Below are 20553 nucleotides of genomic sequence, written 5' to 3' on the forward strand. Positions count from 1 at the left end.
CCTCTTGTGGTTTTTCTGTATTGTTATAATCAATTTCCCTTTTTTGATTAAGTAAACTTCCACTGGATTTCTATCACCACTAATCAATATAATCTTTAAAAAATCATTGCATTGATAGAATGTGTTAAGCTGAGTAATGGCTCCCAACAATATTTAGGTCCAAAGCCATGGAACCTGTAAATGTTACCTTATAAAAGATGTAATTAATGAGAGATTTATAAACAGGAAGATAATCTTGGATTAACCAGCAGACCCTAAATTTCTAAGAAGAAGGTAGAAATTTTGACTATGGAGGAAGGCAATGCTACAACTGAATAAGGTACTGCTGAGCCTTGAAACAGAGAAACATGGAGGAAGGGTCTGTGAGCCAAGGAACGCAAGTAATGAAGCTTGAGAAGCTGGAAAAAGCAAGGGAACAGATTCTTCTCTAAACTCAGTGTACTGGTCAGTCTTCTCAAGAGAAAAAGCACCAACAGGATGCATAGATATAGATAGTGGTATGCATACGGGGGCTTCCCAGGTGGCACTAGTGGTAAAGAACCCATCTGCCAATTCAGCAGATGGAAGAGACATGGGTTCAATCTCTGGGTCAGGAAGATCCCCTGGAGCAGGGCAATACAACCCACTACAGTATTCTTGCCAGGAAAATTCCATGGACAGAAGAGCCCGGCAGCCTGTGGTCCATGTGGTCGCAAAGAGTCAGACACAACTGAAGTGACAGAACGTACACTAAAAAGCACATAAACGATGACCTACGTAAGCTGTATTTAATCCAAAAAATGAGCAAAATGGAAGGACGTAGAGAGAAAGCACAGAATCAACATGCCAGAAAGCCCTAAAGATATGGATACTTTTGAATTCTCAGTGCGTACATCAACTCTCTCACTGCCGACATTTCACACATCGCCTCTGCCATGGATGCTGTTGAGGAAATATCCTCAAAGTGTTCAAGGAGGGCAAAGTTAATACATGAAATATTTTAGTGTCTCGAGAAGGGTTCAGCTAAGGTTGATTAAGCTGTTTTTTCTTTTTTATTTAATTCTTGATATGTCAGCCAAAGGCTGTATTCAATTCCTTGGCAACTTGCTTTGCTAGCTCAGGCATTAGGTCGATTTCTACAGGTAGAACAAACCTCTCTTTGGTCCAAATGTTTGCTCAAGAGGTGACTGCATCAGTTTTTACATGAGTGAAAGGTTGTTGCCCTTTATTTATATTTTGTGGCAAGTTGCCTTTTCAAAATGTGTTTTGCTTGATACTGGATCTCAGGACATGACTGAAGCACATTTTTACTTCCCTACTGACCAGAAATAAGAATTTATTTAAGTACTCAAATGTCCATGTGATTTATTTTAAGAGGAACATTATCCCTGGTGCTTTTTAGAAAATCTGGACTCACTGTTGTTGTTTTTTTCACATACCTTAATGCCAGGATGAATTACAACTGAGCGAAAACACATAAAATTTCGTGCATTTACTGTACCTTGTGCCTTCCAAGGGATATCATTAACTGAGTATTTAGAGATTCTGGAATTAAATTAAGTGTCAGTATCCTTTTTCAGAACTTTTATAAGATTAACATTTAAATTTTGAGAAATGACGTATTGTATATCTCAGTTGAGCCCAGTCAAGACTTAATTTTGAGAGAGCTGGTTGGCAAAAGGATGTACAACAATCAATTAGTAATCAGTTAGTAATGCTATCCTGCTGCTGCTGCTGCTGCTGCTAAGTCGCCTCAGTCGTGTCCGACTCTGTGTGACCCCATAGATGGCAGCCCACCAGGCTCCCCCATCCCTGGGATTCTCCAGGCAAGAACACTGGAGTGGATTGCCATTGCATTCTCCAATGCATGAAAGGGAAAAGTGAAAGTGAAGTCGCTCAGTCGTGTCCAACTCTGCGAGACCCCATGGACTGCAGTCTACCAGGCTCCTCTGTCCACGGGACTTTCCAGGCAAGAGTACTGGAATGGGTTGCCATTGCCTTCTCCGAGTAATGCTTCCATAGAAGCATTCTATGGAAGGAACAATCCTTTGGGACTGAAAACATGTGGCAAACTTTTTTCTCTGCTCTCCTCTAGGACCATGGAAATGGTAGAAGCAATGAGAAAACTGCAGCAGCCACAAAGCAATCACTGTAATTGAAGATTTCACTGACAAGAGGAAAGATGATATTTTACATGATGAGTGGTTTTCTAATTAGGAAGGGAACTTCACTGAAAGACACTGAATCACAAAACTAAAGGACAATCCTAAGTCTAGAGCATATCAGAAAACAATCTGAGTTACTTTTAAAATGTATTTGAAACAGGCACTGAGAGCTTAAACATGGATGAAAATAAGAATTAAGTTATCATACAAGGACAGTTTGTGAAGAGTTTGAGACTGATGCCTAAATTTATGATGGTAATGCAGAAAAAAAATTCCTTTTTAAAAAGTTTGTTCCAATCTTGGGGTAATATGGTAAAAATGATTCACATATATGTTAAAAATAAATTGAAAGTATTGTAAACATACTCATCAGATTTTAATTATGGGTATAAGTTTTTAAATTCATTTACCTAAAAACTTTTAAATGAAAGTTTAAAAATAAACAAAAAAGTGCCAGCTTTTCCTAAACCCTGATACTAATGAAGCAGTCTGATTGGTATACAAATGTGAAAGAAGAGGAGTTCAAATTATAATCAAACATCTTTCATCCACGAACATTATCACCAGGAAAGTAAATAACCATGAGCAATAATGGTTGTAAAAAGAATGCACTGTAAATCAAGGTGTAAAAGTGCTTCAAATTTCAATTGATCAGTGCCTCCAAAACTAATCCAAGGAGCATTTTCATTAACCTAAATGATCTGCAGAAAAATAGTTCTAATTTCCATTTAATATTCTTTACCATGTCTATGACCTTCAAGCACGTAAATGGTAAAAGATTAAACATAAAATATGATATGAAAGAAAATTGTATCCTATTACTCAATGACATAATTTCAATTACTAAAAGATCCATACAATGATAATACATTCCATACAACAATAATACATTCAACTCTTATTTTAAAAAAACCTGTCATCATCTTGGTTGGCATTACCTCATGTCCAGTGACATCTTCTCTCTCTCCTTCCTTCCTACCCCTGTCTTTACAAAACACACAATGATATCCATTTGAGAAACAAACATTTTATTTCCCAGGGGGAAAGAAACAATTTGCTTCTTATGAAATAGAAAATTGACAGGAAATCATAGACACATAGGTAACAAGTATTACTCAACATGAATTTGTTTCTCTTCTATTCTGTCATTACAGCTAATCATTTTTGAGTAATTTTTTAGATGCCCAGACATAGTTATTACTTTGTTGGAAATGTTAATGATGCTGTGTGTTTTTAAAAGAAATGTCCATACATTTTTAGAAATGCAAAGTTTGTCAGAAAGTCAATGTGAAGAAGTGGATCTATGAATTCAGTAACAGGAAATGCCAACATTTGTTGAAAAGTACACACCAAAAGGCTGTGACTTCATCAAATATGTATGTGAAATCTACTTTGGGCTAGAACTGTACAACACAAAGACAGAGACTCACTGTAAACTATGAACTTTTAGTTAATAATAATTTATTAATATTGGTTCATTAATTGTTAAAAATATACCACTCTAATGCAATATGTTAATATTGGGAAGAAGATGGGGAGATGTAGATGGGGAGAAGACAAAGGGAGTGTCTGTCTTATCTAATCAGTTTTTCTACAAAGCTAAAACTTCTAAAATATATAGATAGTATGTAATAAATTGAAATTAATATCAAGATCATTTCAGTTTCATTTTTTCTCTTAAAAAATTTCTTTTTACTTCATTGCAGTTTTTTTTTTTTAAGTCATCTGTCTCTTTTATCAGATCCTTTAAAATCTGTTTTAGTTTGGGGGTTGTTCTGCTTTTTGGTATTCTGCATTTCACTTTTATTTGTCTGAAAGGGAAAGTCACTCAGTCGTGTCTGACTCTTTGTGACTCCATGGACTATATAGTCCACAGAATTCTCCAGGCCAGACTATTGGAGTGGGTAGCCTTTCCCTACTCCAGGGGATCTACCCAACCCAGGGATCAAACCCAGGTCTCCGGCATTGCAGACAGATTCTTTACCAGCTGAGCCACAATGGAAGCCCAAGAATACTGGAATGGGTAGCCTATCCCTTCTCCAGCAGATCTTTCTGACCCAAGAATCGAACCGAGGTCTCCTGCATCGCAGGCAGATACTTTACCATATGAACTGCTAGGGAAGCCCTTTTTATTTGTCTAGGATGGATTTATTTTTACTTATATGATATTTTGGAACTCTTGGATTTTAAGAATTGATGTCTCTCATCTCATCTTGATATTCTCAACAATTTCTTCTTTAATACTGCTTTGTCTCTACTGTCTCCTTCAGGAACTCCAACAGACTCATTGTTAAACTTGTTATTTTGTCCACTAGATCTCAATCCTCTTTTATATTTTATCTTTTTGACTTTAAAATCTACCTTGAGTAATTCAGATCTATCTTCTGGTTTATCAATTCTTTCTTCATCATTTTTTAATCTGATGTTTAACATACCCATTGAGTTTTGTGTTTTAATCATTACAGTTTTCAAATATGTCTCTTTTTTCAAACACCTCTGGTCAATTTTCATAATATAGCATTTGCTTCTTCTCACATATTATCTTTCATGCCTCTAAAATTATTAAACCCACTCATTTTATGTTCTATATTGGACACTCTATTATTGACACATTCTATGGGATCGATCCTTATTTCTGCTGACTTTCAAAGTGGTTTATTTCATTGTTATTTATTGCCTACTTATTTTTAAGTACATACATGCTGTAACTCTAGCTATAAAAATTGTTTGAGGATTGCTTTGGCTAGCGTTCCTTTATTTAAGAAAAAAAAAATTGTGCTTGCTTCTCTCAAGTATTCATGACTTTCAATCCATAACTGCTTGAAGCTAAATTTTTGCTTAAGCTTATACAAATAATAAACATTTCCTGAAATTTACATGCTTTCTGACTTTTATTTAGTAATTATCAAAAAAGCTGCTACCAAGAGAGACATATGTCTCAATAATCTACTGTGAAGGGACAAGATTTTTTTCTAGTTTATTCTCTTGGGGACCCAACTTTTGTTGGGCCCATGACACAGCATTTCTCTTTCTCAGGCTTTATTTGCTCATGGTTTATGAATGTGAATATGACTCATTAAAATCCCAGTTTGAGATCATACAGAAACAGGTCATTTCTGGCCCCTGAATAGTCTGCTCTAATTTATAATTAGCTTCTGTATGAAAAAGTTATCTCCTTACAAAACCTTATCAAGTGCTTTTTCATGCTGTAGCCAAAACAGTCCATAAGATTATCTACTATAAAAATATGTTTCTAAGAATAATCTATCTAATTTGTATAAATGAAACAAATTCTCCACTTTTTCATGGTCAGTAAATACTGTCGTGTGACAGTAAAACAAGGGTGGAATTTGTTTTCTTTTATTCCATAGTATCAATAGAAAGGAAGTTATAAGAAAGAACATAAAAAATCGTGTATACTATCAGTTCAGACCAGTTCAGTCGCTCAGTTGTGTCCGACTCTTTGCGACCCCATGGACTGCAGCACATCAGGTCTCCCTGTCCATCACCAACTCCCAGAGTCCACCCAAACTCATGTCCATTGAGCCGGTGATGCCATCCAACCATCTCATCTTCTGTCGTCCCCTTCTCCTCCTGCCCTCAATATTTCCCAGTATCAGGGTCTTTCCAAAAGAGTCAGCTCTTCGCATCAGATGGCCAAAGTATTGGAGTTTCACCTTCACTATAATGCCATTTATAAAACCACCAATACATGAACACACAAATACACATAAAAATATACCCAAATACATACAAACACATACATTTAAATTGTAATTTATATACTTAGTTGTTGGCATGATTTCCCTAGTAAAGTTTGGCAGATAAAGGGAAGGAGGAAGGATGAGAGAATCAGAGAATGAACTGAAAAGGAAAGTGAGAGGGAAAACAGCACCCTAAAATATAATATAATATTTAGGTCTTTAAGTAAAATATTGTGTCTATATTCAAACAAAATATATATTTTGCTCATTCCCTGGATACTAACATTACAGATGCCATATATGTAGCATACTCATTTGCCAATTCATTTACTAATGGTCCAAAGAGTAATGTCATTGATGGTGGGAATAAAATTTTCAAATACAGCACAACTACTCAATGAAACTATTTAAGGGGGAATCCTGAAGTGGATGGGAAAACTGGTAAAGATAAGATGCCAACAGAGACTGAAATTCCTTGAGTGAATTACAATTCTGACAATCAGCGTTTCTAAACTACATTATCAAGTCACCTTAATAACACCATGGAAAAGTTTCATTGTGTTCCTTGACTCTCAAAGCAGTCTTAAAATTTATCATGCCACCTCTGTGTATTTCTACCACCACAAAGGCTACATTGAACATCACAAAGGGGATCCCACAGTGTGGTGTTAATTTAATCCCAATGACAAAACATCTGAAAACCACTTTGTTCTTTAAAAGGCTGTTTTGTGAGCAATTGGTGCAACACAGTTTTGCTTTGACTTTGAACAAGTCCCAATGTCACCTTTACTCTTTTACCTAGAGCTGCATTTTATTTGCCTGAGCAACCATGGAGACACTGTGCTGATGGGTTTGTCTTACAGTGTGTCTTTGTGACTTTCCACTACAGAGGATAGGTTAACTGCAGTAATTCTAGCATTATACCCTAATTTCACAGTACAGCTTTTGTATTATTAGTATAAATGTGTTTTTCCATTCCAGGGTGTGTTCCACGTGGGTTATTTCCTCATTGATGATGGTAGTAATTTAATAGGACTTGAAACTGGATTATCTTCCGGAGGAAGACTGATTTAGGTCAATATGGTTAAGAGGTGAACACAATGAGAAAAAGTCTTACTGTAGAAAGTGATTAATTTAATTGCTAAAAAGTCTCTCTTTCTTCGAGTAATTTATGGATCAACAATGTCACTAAGAATTGCCTATTTCTTTGAATTATTTCCAGATCAACAATACTTATCTTCAACTATCAGCAACTGCTGGAACTTCAGTACCTAGTGTTGTTTTAGGAAAATATAGTCCTAGTATATAGTATTCCAGTGTTGACTTAAAAATCAAATACTTCTTACTAAACTGATAGGAAGCCCAGTTTAAACTTTATTTGTACTGCTGAAGTCAACTTCCCTAAGATTAAATGTAAAATCAAAGAAGAGAACAGGCATGGGCTCTCTTTCAGTCTTGTGAACGCGCCTTGCTCTCTCCTTCCATATGACTATATATATATAAATATAATTAAATAAACCATCTAGAGTCACAGCGCAAAAATTATTCCTTTGTCTCAATTCTTATAGCAAAATCAATCGTCTTCAACCACAGAGCAGCTACTAATTTATGTTATCAGTTGTGCTATCCAGTAGAACATTCCCTGATGATGGAAGTTCAGTTCAGTTCAGTTGCTCAGTTGTGTCCGACTCTTTCCAACTCCATGGACTGCAGCATGCCAGGCCTCCCTGTGCATCACCAACTCACGGAGCTTACTCAAACTCATGCCCATCGAATCAGTGATGCCATCCAACCATCTCAACCCCTGTTTTCCCCTTTGCCTCCTGCCTTCAATCTTTCCCAGCATCAGAATATTTTCCAATGAGTCAGTTCTTCGCATCAGGTGGCCAAAGTATTGGAGCTTCAGCTTTAGCATCACTCCTTCCAATGAATATTCAGGACTGATTTCGTTTAGGATGGACTGGTTGGATCTCCTTGCAGTCCAAGGGACTCTCAAGAGTCTTCTCCAACACCACAGTTCAAAAGCATCACTTCTTCGGTGCTCAGCTTTATTTATAGTCCAACTTTCACATCCATACATGACTACCGGAAAAACCATAGCTGTGACTAGATGGACTTTTGTTGGCAAAATAATGTCTCTGCTTTTTAATATGCTGTCTAGTATTGATGAATCTCAGCACGCCAGGCCTCCCTGTCCATCACCAACTCCCGGAGTCCACCCAAACCCATGTCCATTGAGTCAGTGATGCCACCCAACCATCTCATCCTCTGTCATCCCCTTCTCCTCCTGCCCCCAATCCTTTCCAGTCGGACACGACTGAGCGACTGAGCTGAACTGAACTAGATTGGTCATAGCTTTTCTTCCAAGGAGCAAGCATCATTTAATTTCATGGCTGCAGTCACCATCTGCAGTGATTTTGGAGCCCCCCCAAAAGAAGTCTCTCACTGTTTTCATTTCCCCATCTATTTGCCATGAAGTGATGGGACCAGATGCCATGATCTTAGTTTTCTGAATGTTGAGTTTAAGTCAACATTTTCACTCTTCTCTTTCACTTTCATCAAGAGGCTCTTTAGTTCTTCTTCACTTTCTGCCATAAGGGTGGTGTCATCCATGATGACAGAAATGTTCATTTAATTCCAATATTGTCCTGCAATGTCCAATACAGTAATCGCTAGCTACATACAACTAACAAGTACTTGAAATGTTGGCTAGTGCAACTGTGGAAGTGAATTTTATACATTATTTAGTTTTAGTTAATTTTAATTATATTAGCCATATGTGACTAGTGACCATTGCATTGGAAAGCATTAGGATGGTTATTAGGTTATAAAGTTGTTTTTCCTTTTGCTGAAAAATCCAGCAAAAGATTTTAGGCATGCTGATAAAATTTCATGATTAGTTAAGTCAAATAAAAAGAATAAAACCTCTTTCAACTTTGATATATAAAACCAAATCTCATCAATACCAGGAAAGAATATCAGAAGTAATAAACATAACTCTGTTTTTGAACTTTCATTTTGTCCTCTCTCACCCTAATTAAAGTCAAACACAACTGATAAGGCACTATCCTTGCCCTTTCACAGCTTTTTCATTTCCTACCCATCTTCCAAAATCTTGTTTCAACCTCATATGTTCAAGTGACCTTCTCCTGGAAATTCCAATCCACAGTGTACTCTCACTCCCTAATTTGCCTTGCATTCCCTATGCTGTTCAGAAGGACCTTTCTTTTATTAGTATATACTTTATATCATGCAGCTGGGAAAGAACTCTTAAAGCAGATTAACCTTTGGGGTTAATAGGCTTCTTCTTATTCATAACTAACACAATGAAGAGTTAGCTCAGTAACTTGAAAGGATTATTGCACTTCAGAGAAAGCCTGAGCAATACACTACTTGTTATTTATACTCTAAGAGGAACTGACCATGGATGTGACTTCAAATGCACAAGGATATATTGAATTTTATGTTCACCCTTGGCCTGTCTAAAATATGTTCACACTACTGACCATATCTTCCTTGCTTAAAATTCACTCCTCTCTTGCCTTCTGTGACATACCTGACCTTACTTTCTTCCTCTCTTCTCTACAATTGTCTATTTTCTTTGCTTGATTTCTATCTTTTTTTGCTAACAAATTTGAGGCATTGACCTGGTACATTTCTCTTCATCAGCCCTCATTCTCCTTCCTGTAAATAGCATATTCTGAACATATTTTCTACCACTATCAAATTTTAACATATCATGTCTAAACTCCAATAATCTCCAAACCATGCAAATTACCTGATTATAATCTCAGTCCATCTTATTCATTCCAATATTGTTCCAGCATTGTCTTCTGTAAAGGCCATGCTCATCAGATCACTTCACTGTTGAAGTATTGATAGTCATTTATTAATATCTGGAGTTCCAGTTTCCAATTCCACCAGGTGACCGTTCAGACCCTCTAATCTTTATCCACACTCTCTGAGGAGCCAATCATGACTGATGCTACTATTTATTAGGAATCATCTGCTCATACTACATGAGTTTTTCTATAAACTACAGCACACAACACTAGCTGCTTCACTACCAATCTTTTCACATGCTCAGTCTCCTCCTATGTCGGTATTCCTCTGCATAGACTGCCTGCCTCATTCCTCAAGGTCATGCATGGCTTACATTCTACACATAAGATTTTTCTAATTACTTGAGATTTCAGTATATTTTTCTACCTCAACAGTTACAAAACTGAATGACTTTAGAGACAAGGCACATGACAGTGAGATGAGCAACATAATTTAAATAAAAGCGTACTTTTGTATATTGAGCATTTTAAGACTATTCTTTAATTTCTCCCTGGAAATTGGCTCTCATTTTAATCTATTAATACAACACAGGATCTGTCAAATTCTTTTTTTTTCCCTTCTCTCTCACTCGAGACACAAGTAGAGGAAGCACTTTGCTCTGAGAAACAGCAGCACAGTGGTGATGATCAAAGCCACTGATGCTCAGCCCTGCTGTCAGAAAGGCAGTAGGGATTGGTAGAGACTGTGACAACATGTCTTAGTCCAAAGGGCACCTTACTTAATTAGTACTAGCTAATTACCATGAGAATATGCAACTAGTGTCAGAAGACAGTATTTTTAGGAAAATCTAGGAATCCCACCACCATGCAGAACAAACCAAAAGTGGCTACATGTGAGAGGTAATCTTCTTATACTAATTGCCTTATCTCTTGATATTCAGTAGTCATTAGGCATTTAAATACTACTTAATACTATTTGACATTATAATCTACTTACTACATATGTTAGATCACCTTTCCCAAATAGATCTTAAGGTCCTTGAGAAATCAGTTCATGATGTGTGTGTGTGTGTGTGTGTATATACATATATATATATAGAGAGAGAGAGAGAGAATATTTATTTATTTATTTTTGGCTGTGCTGGGTCTTCTTTGCTGCACTCGGGCTATCTCTATTTTTGGCAAGTAGGGGGTACTCTCTAGGTGCCATGTGCAGGCTTCTCACTGTGGTGGTTTCTCTTATTGCAGAGTAAGGGCTCTAGGGCATGTGGGGTTCAGGAGCTGCAGCACATGGGCTCAGTAGTTGTGGCACATGGTCTTACTTGCTCCACAGCATGTGGGATCCTCCCAGACTGGGGATCAAACCCTTAACTCCTGCATTGGGAGGAAGATTTTTTACCACTGAGCCACCAGGAAAGCCCCTTATATATGTTTTTAATCTCTCTCAGTGTGTCATACAGTGCTAGACCCATGAAAATCAATGTGACATTTTGATTTATTAGCTGTCTATTTTTATATTGGCTTAAATATAAGATAACCTCAAATATAACCTTGGATAAAATCACAACATTTCTACACCTATTGCATATCAATAATAAGAAACATGTATAGGAATGGCACATTATGTATGCTCAATAAATATAACTGGATGAGTGATATTCACCAGATTAAGTAGATTTATGAGTTATGAGACAGAAGTGTAACAGCGGTTTCTTTAAATTTCAAAAGCTATTTTCATAGCATCACTAATAGGATACTAAGTCACTTCCTAGTTAATGTTTGGAACTAGCCAGTTAGGATCTGGTAATTAGAATCAGAACCATATTATACTGGATCTAACTAAAATGCTCTATCATAGAAGTATAGATCTGAAATAATGATACTCATAACAAAGAAACATATATCACAAGTAAACGAAACAGGGAAAACTGACTTTGATGCATTTAAAATGCTAAAGAAAGAAAGCACGTATAGTGTGCCTATATATAGCCTCTATGTTATATACTTTCTGTAGTACTCATGAAGAAAGTGAGAGTGTTACTCACCCAGTCAAGTCTGACTCTTTGTGACCCCAAGGACTCTAGCCTGCCAGGCTCCTCTGTCCATGGAATTCTCCAGGCAAGGATACTGAAGTGCGTAGTCATTCCTTTCTCCAGGGAATCTTTCTGACCCAGGGATGGAACCCAGGTCTCCTGCATTGTAGGCAGATTCTTTACCATCTGAATCACCAGGGAAGCCTCATAGTACTCATGGACATTCTTAAAACTGCTCTGAATAACTAGAAAATAAAAATAAAAATAGAGTCTCAGAAATTCTTTTGATCTTTTCAACTTTTTCCCTGTTCAGTGCATAAAAATTAACTTTGTAGTATCTGGGATAAGTCCCCAGTTATTACAGGCTTAGGTACCCCTGAAAAAATTTAAAATAGCATGTGTCTTAATTGTAGCCATTTTATACTTTAGAGGATATTTACAATTTTTAAAATGGGCTGAAAATAAAACTATTTACTAAATGTCATAAATAGTCCAGCTCCAACTGGCTCAGTTTAACCCTTAACATTTCCAAAGACTTATCAATCATAAATTTACCTAATTATCATAGGCAGTGTTTGATAGGTTAATATGTGCTGTTTTATTATGCCCACCCCTTCCTGGGACTCTCTGTACATATTAATATATGATGTGTTTTAAAATTATGACTAGTTTTATTTTCACTATCTACAGGAAAATATTTTGAGATTCCTGGTTTCCCACAAGATTTATGTTCAACAAAAATTGAATATACCACATACACTCCAGGTGAAACTCTCTCATTGTTGAACTGTTGTTTTTTTAATGTCAGCAACTCAGATGTGGAATATTAATATCACAGATGTGGATTTACTAATTTAAAGGCATACTGAACATTACTATCTATAAAAATAGCTGCTTACTGCCTTGTGATTTTATTGGAATATCTGTGCATTTGTATTCTTGGTCCAAAACTTCAGAAGTGTGCAAAATACATATATATCTGAGTAGAGTTGTCAGTGGTGTGAGAATATTTTGGATGTTTTATAATGTTCTCAACTTATTTTGCTTTAAAATATGAAATAAATAGTAAAGGAAAAAAATGGTAGACAGCAGAAAGAAATAAAGAGAAAAAAGTTCAGGTATGTTCCACCCGCACAAATAGAACAAGCGATCAATTTTAGTTCCTGGATATTACTAGAAATCTTGTCTCTTTCTGTTATTAATAACCCCGCTTCAATCCAGTCCTCAATTACTGGACCATAATTATGAACCCTAGTGTGTGGCTTCCTAGCTCAGTCACCTCACTAGTCCCTCTATTATGACTGAATCTACCACAGTTAACCCAATCAATTGATTTATCATTCATCCATTTATATATTCTATCTATCTTATCTAATCATATAGCAAAAATTTGGCCTTAGTCTCTGTTTATAATTTCTCCCATCCTCCAACTTCCAGTTTTTAATTGATTTTGTTGATTTTTTTAATTGGTGGAAAATTGCTTTAGAAATTTGTGTTGGTTTCTGCCATACAAAAATCAGAATCAATCATATATATATATTTATGCTGTGCTGTGCTGAGTTGCTCAGTTGTGTCCAACTCTTTGCAACCCCATGGACTGTAGCCCATCAGGCTCCTCTGTCCCAGGGGATTCTCCAAGCAAGAACACTGGAGTGGATTGCCATGTCCTCCTCCAGGTGATCTTCCCAACCCAGGGATCAAACCCAGGTCCCCTGAATTGTAGGCAGATTTTTTACCATCTGAACCACCAGGGAAGCCCAAGAATACTGGAGTGGGTAGCCTATCTCTTCTTCAGAGGAACTTCCTGACCAAGGAATTGAACTGGGGTCTCCTGCATTGCAGGCAGATTCTTTACCAGATGAGCTGCAATGATTAGGACCTTTCAATGTAACTTGAATTATGCCTGGTTTTCCTAGGTAATGTTTAAGCTAGTACAAGGGAGTTTTACTAGCTGTTTACATCTCTTAGCCCACACTTGACATCATGCTTACCAATAAAATACTTTTTGGTATTACTATTTAGGGAGGGTAAAGAAAAGAAAGCTCTTTCACTAATATGATTTAATACTATTTCAAAGATTCTGGTCAATAAAGTAGAATAAAGAAATAAAATATAAAACATAATATGTTTATTATAAACATTTTATAAAATAAAATATATGTATATAAAACTCTCTTCCCTCTTGCTCCTCTGTCCCTTCTCCCTATCCCACCCCTCTAGGTCATTATAGAGCACCAGGCTGGGCTCCCTGTTACTTAGCAACTTCCCAGTAACTATTTTACACATGATAGTTTATATATATTAATGCTGCTTTCTCAGTTCTTCCCACCATCACCTTGCTCTGCTGTATCCACAATTCCTTTCTCTACTAGCTTCATCAGTACCATTTTTCTAGATTCCATATATACGTGTTAATATATGATACTTGTTTTTCTCTTTCTGACTTATTTCACTCTGTTTAAGAGGCTCTAGCTTCATCTACCTCACTACAACTGACTCAACTTCATTCCTTTTAATGGCTGAGTAATATTTCATTGCATAAATGTACCACAACTTCTTTATCCATACATCTAGGTTGCTTTCATGTCTTGGCTATTGTAAATATTGCTGCAATGAACATTGGAGTACATGTGCCTTTTAGGGGCTTCCCAGATTGTGCTAGTGGTAAAGAACCTACATACCAATGCAGGAGACATAAGAGATGTGGGCTCAATCTCTGGGTCAGGAAGATTCCCTGGAGGAGGGAGTGACAACCCAGTCCAGTATCCTTGCCTGGAGAATCCCATGGACAAATAAGCTGTCAGGCTACAGTCCACAGAGTCACAAAGAGTAGGACATGACTGAAGTGGCTTAGCATGCATACATGTGATTTTTACAATTGTGGTTTTCTCAGGGTATAGGTCCAGTGGTGGGATTGCTGGGGCATACGGTGGATTTATTTCTAGTTTTTAAAGCAATCTCCATTCTGTTTTCCATGATGGCTGCATCAGTTTACACTCCCACCAGGAGTGCTGGAGGGTTCCTTTTATTCCACATCCTCTGCAGTATTTATTGTTTGTAGATTTTTCAATGATGAGTATTCTGACTGGTGTGATACCTAATTGTAGTTTTGATTTGCATTTCTCTAATAATGAGTAATGTTGAGCATCCTTTCATGTGTTTATTAGTCATCTGTATGTCTTCTTTGGAGAACAGTCTGTTTAGGTCTTCTGCCCCCCCCTTTTTTTTGATTGGGTTGTTTGTTTTTCTGATATTAAACTGTATGAACTGCTTATATATTTTGGAAATTAGCCCTTTGTCATTTGCTTCATTTGCAAATATTTTTTCCCATTCTGAAGAGTTTTTCATATTGTTTGCAGTTCCCTTTGCTTTGCTGTGCAAAAACTTTTAATTTTTATTAGGTCCCATTTGTTTATTTTTGTTTTACATTTATCTTAGAGGTGGATATTTGCAATTTATGTCAAAGAGTGTACTGCCTATATTTTCGGCTAAGAGCCTAATTTCTGTCCTTAAAGTTTTTAATCCATTTTGAGTTTATTTTTGTGTATGGTGTTAAGAAGTGTTCTAATTTCACTCTTATGCAAGTAGCTGTCCAGCTTTCCCAGTACCACTTATTAAAAAGGCTGTTGTTTCTCTGTTATATATTCCTGCCTCCTTTGTCAAAGATAAGGTGCCCATAGGTGTGTGGGTTTCGCTCTGGGCTTTCTATCTTGTCCCATTGGTCTATATTTCTGTTTTTGTGCCAGTAACATACTGTCTTGAAGACTGTATCTTTGTAGTATAATTTGAAGTCAGGAAGGATGATTCCTTCAGCTCCATTTTTCATTCTCAAGATTGCTTTGGCTACTCGAGGTCTTTTGTGTTTCCATACAGATTGTGACTTTTTAAAAAATTCTGTGAAAAATACCACTGATAATTTGATAGGGACTGCACTGAATCTGTAGATTGTTTTGGGTAGTATAGTCATTTTGACAATATTGATTCTTCCAATCTAAGAATATGGTATATCTCTCCATCTGTTTGTGTAATCTTTAACTTTTTTCATCAGAGTCTTACAGTTATTTGCATACAGGTCTTTTGTCTCTTTAGTTAGGTTTTTTCCTGGGTATTTCTCTTGAGAGTCCCTTGGACTGCAAGGAGATCCAACCAGTCCATCCTAAAGGAGATCAGTCCTGGGTGTTCATTGGAAGGACTGATGTTGAAGCTAAAACTCCAATACTTTGGCCACCTCATGTGAAGAGTTGACTCATTGGAAAAGACCCTGATGCTGGGAAGGATTGGGGGCGGGAGGAGAAGGGGACGACAGAGGATGAGATCGTTGGATGGCATCACTGACTCGATGGGCATGAGTTTGGGTAAACTCCAGGAGTTCGTGATGGACAGGGAGGCCTGGCGTGCTGTTGTTCATGGGGTCACAAAGAGTCGGACACGACTGAGCGACTGAACTGACTGAATTTGTTCTTTTTGTTTCAATGCTGAATGGGATAGTTTCCTTAATTTCTCTTTCTGATTTTTCTTTGTTAGTGTATAGGAATGTAAGGGATTTCTGTGTATTAATTTATGTCCTACACATTTACTAAATTCATTGATTAGCTCTAGTAGGGTTTTTTTTTGGTGGCATTTTTTAGGAGTTTCTAAGTATAATGTCATGTCATCTGCAAACAGTGAGAGATTTACTTATTTTCCAATCTGTATTCTTTTTATTTCTTTTTCTTCTCTGACTGCCATGGCTAGGACTTCCAAAATTATGTTGAATAACAGTGATGAGAGTGGGTACCCTTGTCTTCTTTCTGATCTTAGAGGAAATGCTTTCAGGTTTTTGACACTGAGAATAATGCATTCTGTGGGTTTGTCGCATATGGCCTTTATTATTTTGATGTAGGTTCTTTCTGTGCTGATATTCTAGAGAGTTTTTATCATAAATGAGTGCTCCAACATTCATTTTTGACTTTTCTGATTTCTACACTCACCATAGTTACTCTACAGGCACCATGTCATTTCTCCATTCAATATTTGTTTATTCTAAATCCTCTACCTTAAATTCCATTCCATGTCTTCTTCACTTAGATAACTATGTTCTAATATCAGATACTTTGGCTACCTGATGCGAAAAGTCGACTAATTGGAAAAGACCCCAATTTGGGGTCTTGGGAAAGATGGAAAGCAAAAGGAAAAGGAGGCAGCAGAGGATGAAATGTTCAGAAAGCATCACTGACTCAATGGATATGCTGTTGTTGCTGTTCAGTCACTAGGTTGTGTCCAACCTTTGCGATCTCATGGACTGCAGCATGCCAGGCTTCCCTGTCCTTCACTGTCTCCCAGAGTTTGCTCAGACTCATGTCCATTGAGTCTCATGCCATTCAACCATTTCATCCTCTGTTGCCTCTTTCTTCTCCTGCCCTCAATCTTTCCCAGCATCAGAGTCTTTTCCAATGAGTCACCTACACGCTCAGTCGTGTCTCTTTGCCGCCCCTGGACTGTAGCCTGCCAGGTATCTCTCTCCATTGAATTTTTCAGGCAAGAATACTGGAGTGAATGGTCATTTCCTACTCCATCCAAAGTCACATAATAATGTGCAATAAATATTATTTTTCATACCCAAATCTTTCTGGAGTGCTACAGCAAAGTGACAGTGATATATTAAAAAGTAATCTAAAACACTGGAAAAATATTACAAATATATGTTAATCATACTCCTTAACTCTCTGAGATAATTTTAAAGTTAGTGTGGATTTTAAAAGTTAAAGGAATAATATTACATTAAGTTTATAGAGTTGAAGATGAAGCCAACAATGTTAAGCTCCAATATTATTGCATTTTTTGGTACAGTGAACAGATAAAGTTTTAAGCCCTAATTCATCATAGAATGATATTAAAAGGGTATTTGAATATCAATTAAGAAAATAATTATTTTTTAAAAAAACCTTTACATCCTATCTCCCAAAGAATTTTTGGTTTTGTTTCATTTTATTATCTAGTTAAGGCAGCATTAATATTAGTTACTATAGAATACTTTAGATGTTCAAGGGATTGCGCTTAGAGGTTTATCTATATTGTCATAAAACAATCTTATAAGAGTATTACTGATTTTTGTACCAACCAGAATGGGCTGGGATTTACAGTGGTAACAAACAATCTCAAGTTTTCAAGGTCCATTGTGAGTCAGAATGGGGCTCCAGAGTTGGCTTCTTATTTCAGGACTCAAAATGACATAACTTCTTTATTTGGAGCATTGTGATTATAAGAGAAAGAAAGATTCTGAATTTCATAAGCACTTTTCAAGACAACCACTCACATATCACTGGGCAAAGCAAGTCACATGCCCACATCTAACTCCAAGGGACCAGAGACATGCTGTGGCTGTACTGTGCTCAGAGGAAAGAGGACTACAAACATCTACACAACATCAATCATCACTACATTATCCCCCTTTTACAGATAATAAATATGTCACTGGATGACGGTGAATTAATCTACCAATGGCCACACTTGTAGTGTATTAGAACTGGGATTTAAACTCAGATACACCAATTTTGCTAACTAACAACCACTTCCCACCAAATAAAACTTACTGGCTTAAAATAACAATTCAGTTGGTTCATGAGTCTGTGGGTTGACCATCTTGACAAGGCTCATGTGAATGATTCTTTCCATTAGGCTTGGCTATTTGGGCTAGGATCACTCATGTGTTTATGGTCAGCAGGCGTTCTGCTGGGAGCTGTCTAAGATGGTTCAGTTAGGACTGCTCATCTCTGTTCCACATGGTATCTCAGTCTTTAACAACCCAGGCTTGTTCTCATGGCTATGATGTCAGAATACTGAAAGAAGCACAGTTCAGTTCAGTCACTCAGTCGTGTCTGATTCTTTGCGATCCCATGAACCTCAGCATGCCAGGCCTCCCTGTCCATCACCCATTCCAGGAGTTTACCCAAACTCATGTCCATACAGTCAGTGATGCCATCCAGCCATCTCATCCTCTGTCATCCCCTTCGTGACACGGTACAGGAGACAGGGATCAAGACCATTCCCATAGAACAGAAATGCAAAAAAGCAAAGTGGCTGTCTGAGGAGGCCTTACAAATAGCTGGGAGAAGAAGAGAAGTGAAAAGCAAAGGAGAAAAGGAAAGATATTCCCATCTGAATGCAGAGTTCCAAAGAATAGCAAGAAGAGATAAGAAAGCCTTCCTCAGCCATCAATGCAAAGAAATAGAGGAAAACAACAGATTGGGAAAGACTAGAGATCTCTTTAAGAAAATTAGAGATACCAAGGGAACATTTCATGCAAAGATGGGCTCGATAAAGGACAGAAATGGTATGGACCTAACAGAAGCAGAAGATATTAAGAAGAGGTGGCAAGAATACACAGAAGAACTGTACAAAAAAGATCTTCACAACCCAGATAATCACAATGGTGTGATCACTCACCTAGAGCCAGACATCCTGGAATGTTAAGTCAAGTGGGCCTTAGGAAGCATCACACGAACAAAGCTAGTGGAGGTGATGGAATTCCAATTGAGCTATTTGAAATCCTCAAAGATGATGCTGTGAAAGTGCTGCACTCAATATGCCCAGCAAATTTGGAAAACTCAGCAGTGGCCACAGGACTGGAAAAGGTCAGTTTTCATTCCAATCTCAGGGAAAGGCAATGCCAAAGAATGTTCAAATTCTTTTGCACTCATCAATTGCACTCATCTCACAGGCTAGCAAAGTAATGCTCAAAATTCTCCAAGCCAGGCTTCAGCAATATGTGAATTGTGAACTTCCAGATGTCCAAGCTCAACTTAGAAAAGGTAGAGGAACCAAACATCAAATTGCCAACATCCACTGGATCATCAAAAAAGCAAGAAAATTCCTGAAAAACATCTATTTCTTCTTTATTGACTATGCCAAAGCCTTTGACTGTGTAGATCACAATAAACTGTGGAAAATTCTGAAAGAAGCACAAGGAGCATGCAAAACTAGTGTCATATCTTTGCTTCTGTCACATTCTATTGGCCAAAGCAATCACAAGGCTAACCAAGTTCAGTGGATGAAGAAATATATTCCTCTTCCTGACAGAAGAAGCCGTGATAAATGAACTTGCAAAGGACACTGATAAAGGAGGAGGCAATAGGCTTTAAAAGTCGATGTTAACACTATGTTAAATGCAATGATTATTTCCCCTAATTTAGGAATATAGTTCAGGAATTATAGGAATTATAGGAATATAATTTAGTTCAATGGCACCTCACCAAGTTTTTATTTGTAAAAACTTATGATCTAATCTGTGTTTTTTTTTAATGGTGAATTTTCATTTAATTCTTTTTTAAGATCTACAGGATAAGATCAAAGACAAATAAAACAAGCAAGTGGTACACTGCATCTAATTATTTCCCTTCAAAACAGTTGCAAAAATAGCACATCTAGTAATTATCCATATGGTGATGTTATTTCAACATTTCAAAACTCTCAACTGGAGCTCAAATATGATAAAAAGTAATCAATATCATGTCAAGCAGTGATATTAAATGGGAACTATTAACAAGATATTGAATCTGTGTTTTTTAAATTTTCTGGTGGTTCACAGAAGTAAATGTTGCTAGCTAAAGTCACTCTTCATTTTGAGAAGTCAATTTATCGTTAAGTCCTTCTTACTCCTGTCTTATAGAATTAAGAACTACTTCTTCAGTGTCTTTGGTAGGGGATGTATGACAGCATAATTAGGTTAGGCAGAGTTAGGTTCTATATCCTAATATTACCGTATAATTGAATGACTTCAGGCAAGTTATGGAACATCTATGACTCGTTCCCACATCTGTAAAATGGGGATTATTAAACAGTATTCTCACAGCTACTTCCTATGTTTCTTAGGAGAATAGAACAATACACAAAGCCTTGAGTACAGTAATTG

General features: G+C 37.0%; 1 protein-coding gene across 1 annotated transcript in view; it reads right to left on the reverse strand.

Moving 5' to 3' along the window:
• The window catches only part of LOC145520804 (uncharacterized), a 244974-nt gene that overhangs the window by 73760 nt on the left and 150661 nt on the right, over window positions 1-20553 (reverse strand). The window contains exon 2 of the mRNA XM_081528269.1: window positions 11676-11908. Within this exon, the coding sequence (XP_081384395.1) occupies window positions 11676-11908 (233 nt within the window). The remainder of the gene's footprint in view (window positions 1-11675; window positions 11909-20553) is intronic.

The sequence above is a fragment of the Giraffa tippelskirchi genome, chromosome 9 (assembly GCF_054371585.1).
Source record: "Giraffa tippelskirchi isolate mGirTip1 chromosome 9, T2T-mGirTip1v1.2.pri, whole genome shotgun sequence".
Lineage (NCBI taxonomy): Eukaryota > Metazoa > Chordata > Mammalia > Artiodactyla > Giraffidae > Giraffa > Giraffa tippelskirchi.